This window comes from Mytilus galloprovincialis, chromosome 12 (assembly GCF_965363235.1).
Source record: "Mytilus galloprovincialis chromosome 12, xbMytGall1.hap1.1, whole genome shotgun sequence".
Lineage (NCBI taxonomy): Eukaryota > Metazoa > Mollusca > Bivalvia > Mytilida > Mytilidae > Mytilus > Mytilus galloprovincialis.
The window spans coordinates 56,269,969-56,277,469 of NC_134849.1; the positions used below are offsets into that span (position 1 = coordinate 56,269,969).

Here is a 7,501-nt window from a genome sequence, read left to right on the forward strand (position 1 = left end):
TAAAATTCAATACATTAAATTTTTCTTACAAGATATTCCTCTCCTTTTTCTAAATCCATTTCAACATTTCAACAGTTCGGCAAATGCTCAATCCATAATAATTCATAATCTATTTATCACGTGGTTGATGTAAAATAGCATGAATATTATATGTATAAATATATTTTACATTACAAGACGTATATACAGTGATGTACATTTAAAAGAAATATTTACATTTGTATAAACACAATTATAATATTGTTTCATAACAATGTCATGTAAATTTGTTTCCATGAATTCGAAATGCTGTGATTGTCGAATAAAAGATGAAGATCGAAGTACAAAAAGAATTTTTCATTATGTAGGTCACGTATTGCATACATGTATCACAAAGTCTAAAAGTTCAACTGGTCAAAGCATAACTATTTGTTGTGTTATTTTTCTCTGATACATATTCATATATAATAGTACTGGTTATAAATATTCATATATTTTAGCACTGGTGATGAATATTCATATATTAAAGTACTGGATACTGAACTCGCTGTATTGAAAGCAGTTTAGACCAGAGCTTCCTAGTCAATATTCATAAAATGACTAATAATCCATAGGCTCGGTTTTAATGTCCGTTTTCAAACAAGTATCAAATGTGTCCGTCTGTTCGTGATCTTCCACGATCGCTTGCAATTTTTCAAACATAATCTCCGATATTGTCCCAGAATCAACTTCGGCACAAATTTTTCTGTGCTGAAAAAAAGAAGAGGAAATTATATGTAATCACAGCATTTTTATAGTACGAGGTTCCACTTGTGACGCCTGTAGAAAAAAAAAACCCTTTAGTTCTAAAATTTCCTGTAAAAAATGTAAAACAATTAGTTATTGTGGTTTTTCCAACATACACATATAGGTATCACTGTATTAAACTGTGTTTTGAAAATGTAAAACACCACAATCTGCTTAAAACATATAAAAATACATTGTTTTTCATAATCCTGGATCTACATCTGATAGAATTTTTTTCGAAATTCTAATTTTATTCTAAGTGTATCCATTACTCACGAAACTGGCCGTGCAGTAATACATAACAAAAGATGTTCATGAAGTGTCACTGTAAAGAAAGTAATGTGAAGACAAAATTCCTAAATTTTTGGTAAAAACAGTTTTCTTTACAAATATAGTAAATTTGATACATATCATATTGCAATGACATGTGGTTGGAACCACCCCTTTGTCCTGGGTTGGGAACCTCCCCTTTTAAAATGGTTGGATCCGCCCCTGAAACATGTCATCAATAAATATCACATGACATTGACTGGTAGGATCTAAAGAATGGTTAAAAGCAGCGATCAAACTTGAAAGATGTAGTTATCAAGTGAGGCCATTTTTTGATTGCATTTCATCTTTAATCCCCCTTTTTTTGGGAATGGTCACCATACCTGCCAAATTTTCAAAACGCCCATGGGGGTTTTGCGTGCAAGATGGCACTTGCAGTCCTATAAAACCTTTAAGGGGTCTTCAAAATTGAAATTTTATGTTGTTTTTTTGGCTTCTTAATACCTTTAAAAGCCTATAGCAATTGTAAAACTACTGTTTTGTTTAAAATTGTAGACAAAATGCTCTTACAAAATATCAATTTGAGAGCTTCCATGGGGGAAATCCCCCGCAAATAGTGACAGTTTGCAGGTATGGGTCACTGGTCAAACAAACGAATATATATAAGGAGGTGTAAAAATAAACAATTTTCTAAATCACATACTTTTTTATTTCAACATTTCAATTTTTAATTCATCTGTGATTTACATGCATTATTTCAAATTATTCAAGAAATATATATATATCTATAAAACAAGCATACTTATACTATAGTAATTATAAGTTCAAACTAAATTTGAATGTTTGTTTCACGTTTAATAAGCCATGTAAATTTTAAACAATACGTTTGTGACAAAGTAAAATTACAGATAGTTTAAATAGAATCCAATATTGTCCTTCCCTTAAAATATCAACAGCAAGTTTTATATGAGACTTTTTTTTTTTTACTTTTATCAAACTTATCAAAATTTACTTATGCAAAAACTTATAGCTGATAACCGTTCTCCATGATGGATGCGTAACCATTTTCAGTGATGGACGCGTCAGTTCTCTGCTCACTTTCAAAACACAAACTCTGCGCATGGCCATAAGGAAAGTCATTCAGTCCTGAATTTGTAACTTCTGTGTCTTCTGTTTTCCTGAGAGAATCAAAACTTTGTATTAAATCCACATTTGGCAAATTTCCTGAGGAAAAACTGGTTGAAGGTAATGTAAGTGCACAAAACCAGTTTTCAGAAAGTAAATCCGTTTGAGTTCCGTACGTCTGCAAACTAGAAATGGTGTCCTTTGGATGCCACAAATCTAATTCTGATTGGTTATACTTTGGAAGTTCTTCTTTATCTAAACTCATAGTATGTAATCCACTGTGGCTATGATTTAAATTTCGACTAGAACTAATAACCTTTTGGATTTCAAAATTACTTGTCCTTTGTTTCGATGATCTTCGAGTATTGTATACGTAATTAAAACTCGAAACTAGATGATTGCTGTGCAGTACAAAAGCAGACGATCCTTTTGAATTTGAAACCGAAGTTTTCGTTGGTTGCTTGAAAACAGATGATCTTGGTACATGAAACTGTTCAAGCGCTGGGCCCCCGGGTTGTCTTCATTCTTTGGTTTGCTTCAGCTATTTTATTGTCTGACGCAAGGCTTGGTATAAGACCTGTAGGCAGAATGCCGTTGTCTATTTCTTTGCACCACTTGTAAAACTATTTTTTAAATAAAGTAAAACAGTTATTCAACTTTTATAAGTGAATTTTACATAATGATTTTCATCATAAAAAATATCCTACTTCACATGCATGAAATAATTGCCACTGGACGTTAAGCAACAAACAATCAATCAATCAATCAATAACAAAGGGCCCGATGTTAATCAATAACACTTTTCATTGGTGTTATTTCGTGATCTTCGAGGCAGTCAAAAGTTAGATAAGAAGCAAGATACAACTGAGTACCACTGGCAGATCCAGTGGGGTGTTGAGGGCTTACATTTGACCACCAAAAAAAATAATCATGCTTTTCAATATAAATATAATTTTTTCGGATAAAATCGTCAAATATTTTTCTCGCCTGGATCTATCTCGTGGCTCCGCTCTATATTACAACTCGACCGTGGCTCCGATCTATATCCCCCTCGTGGCTGCGCTCTATACTTCACCTCGCGGCTTCGATCTACGCTATATATATATCTTTTATTTTCGTGAATTATGCTCCCCATTAAAAAAATCCTGCACCCCCTGCATCTCCTCTCCCTCCGATTTCATTTGAAAACAATTGGTATTCAACGTGGAACTGATCTTCACCTTCATCGAAAGATTTAGTAAATGTATTGTTATATATAATCCCATGTATTTAACTTGATGAAAAGATAATAATACAGAAATCGTAATTTTTAATTTCAAATGCTTCTGTCAGTGTTAAGATGCCACGTTGACTGCCAAAAACTAAGTCCTGTTATCACTAGAACACACAGGCTCTTGTTTCTATCCATGATGAGGTCGGCTATCCATATACTAGTATTCTATTAAATAGGGATAATCGACCTTCCCATGGATGATCATGGATATATATAGAGAAACAAGTGCTCATGGTAAGTCATATTTTTCTTCAGATGATATTTCTTCAATTTTCATTCCTCGTTTCATATGTTGCACGAAAATTTAACAAATCATTCCATTCTATACTGTATATAAATATGTTAACCGCTACAAGCTTAGTATATAATCTATTTGTAAACTACGGAAAATTCACATTTTTATTTCGATATTACTTTTTTTTCTATTATTAGTTCAACAGAAAACAAGTACCTTAGAAAAAAAGGAATGCTTTTTTCGAATGCAGATCTTAATGAACGGTGACCCCATATTTTTTTATTCTATTTTTCCATTACGTATAGGATAAATCATTTTTTTTTTTAATATAGAATTTCGCTACTTTTTCTATAAATAATCTTTATCATAACAGTCTATATATCAAAATATTGGATAATTAGAAAAAGCAGTCTTACATCACAAATTTGAATAATTAGAACAAAAATTCAAATGCCAAGAATTAGAATAACCAGAAGAAACCAGTCAAATATCAAGAATTAAATAACCAGAATAAAACGCGCAGGTTAGATCAACCAAAATGAAATTCTACACTAGTTCACATGTACCAACAAATGACCTATAAATCTGCAGACGTTACATAACAAGTTCACATATATGTAGAACATATAAACGATCAATGAGTCATCATAATACCGTGAACATTTTATTATTCAATCGAAATGCAAACTCCCACGTCGCAACACGAACAATGGAAAAATTTAATCACATTATTTCGATTCCGAGTAAATGGTTTAGTCGAGACTAGAATTTAGTTTTGAAAGATTTTTTCCTAGTTTTGATTTCTATTAGTTTCGCTATTTGATAAAGCATTTTAAATAAATGAATAAATATAACTTACCAATGCAAGTTCATCCCTCAATTTAAAGATTGCTTTTTCCTTACTGGTAACCAAGTCCTCCAAATACTGGTATCGTAACTTTTTTCTCGCTCTACATTCCCTTGCACTCTGCCTACTGCGTTCTAACTTGACTTTTACATCGACCTTGGTAGTTCGTCTGCCGGGACGTTTGCTGGGACTCCTTAACGATCTATCTATGGTCATGTTATGGTTTTCCTACAATAATTTTTCAAAATCAATAAATATATATTTTTCATTTTAAATATTAGAATTCTTTTTTCTAATTGAAGAAAATTTATACTTATCATATCTGCTATGTTCTGATTTCCAAAGGAAATAAAATATTTATGGTTTCATTCAGATTACTGCTGAAACGATGTTTTATTTACGATCAAACAATGAGTTATCTTAAAATAAACAAGCAACTGGTACTTTAGATTGGGATGCAAAATATTGCATAACATTTTGTCCAAATTTCAATTAAAACTTCTATAGGGGTGTCCTAAAATAAAATTTAAAGTCCAATAATCAAGAATCCATGTCATGTACATTGTTTTAGGAATTTTTTGTTACTTATTGAAAGCATTTTAATTCGTGTCAAGTTTTTAACAAAGCCCGTAAGATCTTAACTAAGCAGCATTTATGTTAGAAACAAAACATTAATTTAATATATATAGTACATATATTTCGTGTTTAGTCTTATTGTATATTTCAGACTAAAGCGGAAAAATCTGGTACATAAATGAATCGAACACTTAAGAAAATAAATTTATGCAAAATGCCATGCTTCTTCAGAAAATATTTTACGAAAGATCTGATCGAAATATTTTTTACCTTTTACCTTAAATATTCCCAAAATCCATAAACTGTCATAATGAATATCCACGTCAATATAATTACCCGATTGGCTATGGTACCAAGTATACAAAACACAGAGGCTTAGACATCACGTTACAACCCTGTTATAAATTACGTAACATCTTTCTTTTTGGTGTTTTACTTTTTAGGAAAATTTACTTTTAAAGTTTCAATGTATTTTCCTCTAGTGCAAATGTTTTATATATATTAAAGAATGATTATTTAAAAAAAAATGACAACCAATAAAGAAATGAAAAAAAAGTAAAATATGGGGTCCAAGAGCCTGTGTGAAAATATAAGAGTATTATTGTATTAACGTATATGTATTTTCTGCGGTAGGAAAATTTCATTTATTTTTGCTAAAAATTCGTCAAAAAAGATTTTTTAATTTTGATTATCTTTTTTTATAAATTATTTAGACATTTAATTAATGTGCTATCAGTTCCTAGGACAATGAAAATGCCCCTAATATATATATATCTGTAATACAATATCATATATCAGATAAGTTATTGAATGATAATATATTTACCTTTTCACTTGGCATTGTTAATCAGCATGTGTATACATCGAACATGTGATTGTGAAATATATATAGATCAAAACAAAAACAAACAATCTGATTGGTTGATCTAAATTTAGAAAGACACTGGGAAAAATCTCGAGTTCGAACTAGTTCATTGACCCCATATCTATCTAAAAGAATCTGCGCAAAAAGATTTTCACACCGTAAAGGTAAACGACCGCCCTTGAAAATATCATAACTTGTATCATAAACGAAAAATTAACAAAAATGTCAATCAAAACCAGAAGTTAATTATCGAATTACCTTGACGTATGGCAATGTTGTAATTGCGTAATATATGGGAAAGTAGCAGACTTTTGTAAATTTAAAAAAAATACAAATTATGTATTGGAAAGGACATATATACTCACATTCAATACGCACTTTCCTGAAAAATTATCTCGACCCTTTACAGATATTAAATCACACATAAAACTGAAAGTATTTTTAAAGCGACCAACGTGATCAAGTTTGTTTACATAAAATGATTGTTTTGATGTAGGCAGTAAATATAAAGTACATTTCCGATTGGTTAGAAGTCACTGTGTCATTATTCTATTTATAACATTTTCTCTAGAAATTTCTGTTTCTCGAAAAGTTCACGGGATGGTCATGGTCGTTAGAATAATTGAAGGCTACAAACTTTGCGCAATATAATTCATTGGAAAAATTTCGTCACATGAAAAGGGCGAGGTTACTAAAAAGTTTGCTATTTATAATCTTTTTATATTATATAAGATATTATATTAAAAAAGAAAAATAAATTTCCAATAAAAAATAACCTGTTTTTATATTTTTTGCGTTCTCAGAGTTTGTGTTCAACCAAAAGGAATTTGTCACATTTATTCACTAAGAAACCAACCATTTATCTTTTCTGTCTGTTCATGTGAGGGTGGCCGTGAAAAATGGTCATATTATGATTAAAAGAACCCGGAGGGCTTGACTGAAAAAAATCAGAGTTTGTTCAATTTCTATATTAAAATGAACAAAAATGATAAACAGTCGAAAAATATTGTTTGCCCTAACGGAAAAAAAAATCATGCCCCCCATTATTTAAACCCGCACCACAGAGGAATGTTCTGTGCAAAAATTCGGGCGCTGTTTGTTTGTTGTCGACTCTAATGTGCAACACGGTTTGTTGGCGCCTCTTTAACGAAAAATAGAACCGCAACAAGAGTTATTCCATTGAGAATCAAACGTGCGCGATTAAAAGTCTTTCTTTCAAATGAAATTTTCTTTTTTCCATTTTTTTCATAAACAACGGAAAGGTTTTTGTGCTGTGTTCAAAAAATGCTTTTTAATTTTAATAATACGAAAAGGTCGCCTCTTTCAACTTAGTTGAAAAACCAGAAACATATTTTTTTCTCAGTTTAGGACGTCAGTACAAATCAACCTTAGGATACCGTACATTGCAACTTTTAAAGATCTATACTCTTTTATGCTTTTGATGCAATTCATTCTTTAATAAATACAATGATTTATTATTAAGTCTTGTCCTTATAGCTTCTTTCTCATGCATATCCTACTCTGCTCCATCTTTTTTGATACGGT

At 31.0% G+C, this 7,501-nt stretch overlaps 1 protein-coding gene across 2 annotated transcripts; it reads right to left on the bottom strand.

Moving 5' to 3' along the window:
- Nucleotides 1–6,010, bottom strand: LOC143054302 (cAMP-responsive element-binding protein-like 2). Of its 2 annotated transcripts, none has more exons than XM_076227262.1 (3): nt 5,918–6,001; nt 4,528–4,743; nt 1–729 (listed from the first exon to the last, which is right to left on the bottom strand). In XM_076227262.1, the coding sequence occupies exons 1-3, from the start codon at nt 5,930–5,932 to the stop codon at nt 580–582; spliced, it is 381 nt and encodes a 126-aa protein (XP_076083377.1). In that variant the 5' UTR covers nt 5,933–6,001; the 3' UTR covers nt 1–579. The 2 variants fall into 2 exon arrangements, with proteins under 2 accessions (XP_076083377.1, XP_076083379.1); XM_076227264.1 differs by lacking the exon at nt 1–729 and adding an exon at nt 1,882–2,783 and having other exon boundaries at nt 5,918–6,010.
- Nucleotides 6,011–7,501: the final 1,491 nt, after the last annotated feature.

Excerpts from the sequence above, each read along its gene's own strand:
- LOC143054302 (XM_076227262.1), bottom strand. Across the intron at positions 730-4,527 it reads TGAGGGATGAACTTGCATTG|CACAGAAAAATTTGTGCCGA; the intron begins GTAAGTTATATT and ends TCTTTTTTTCAG.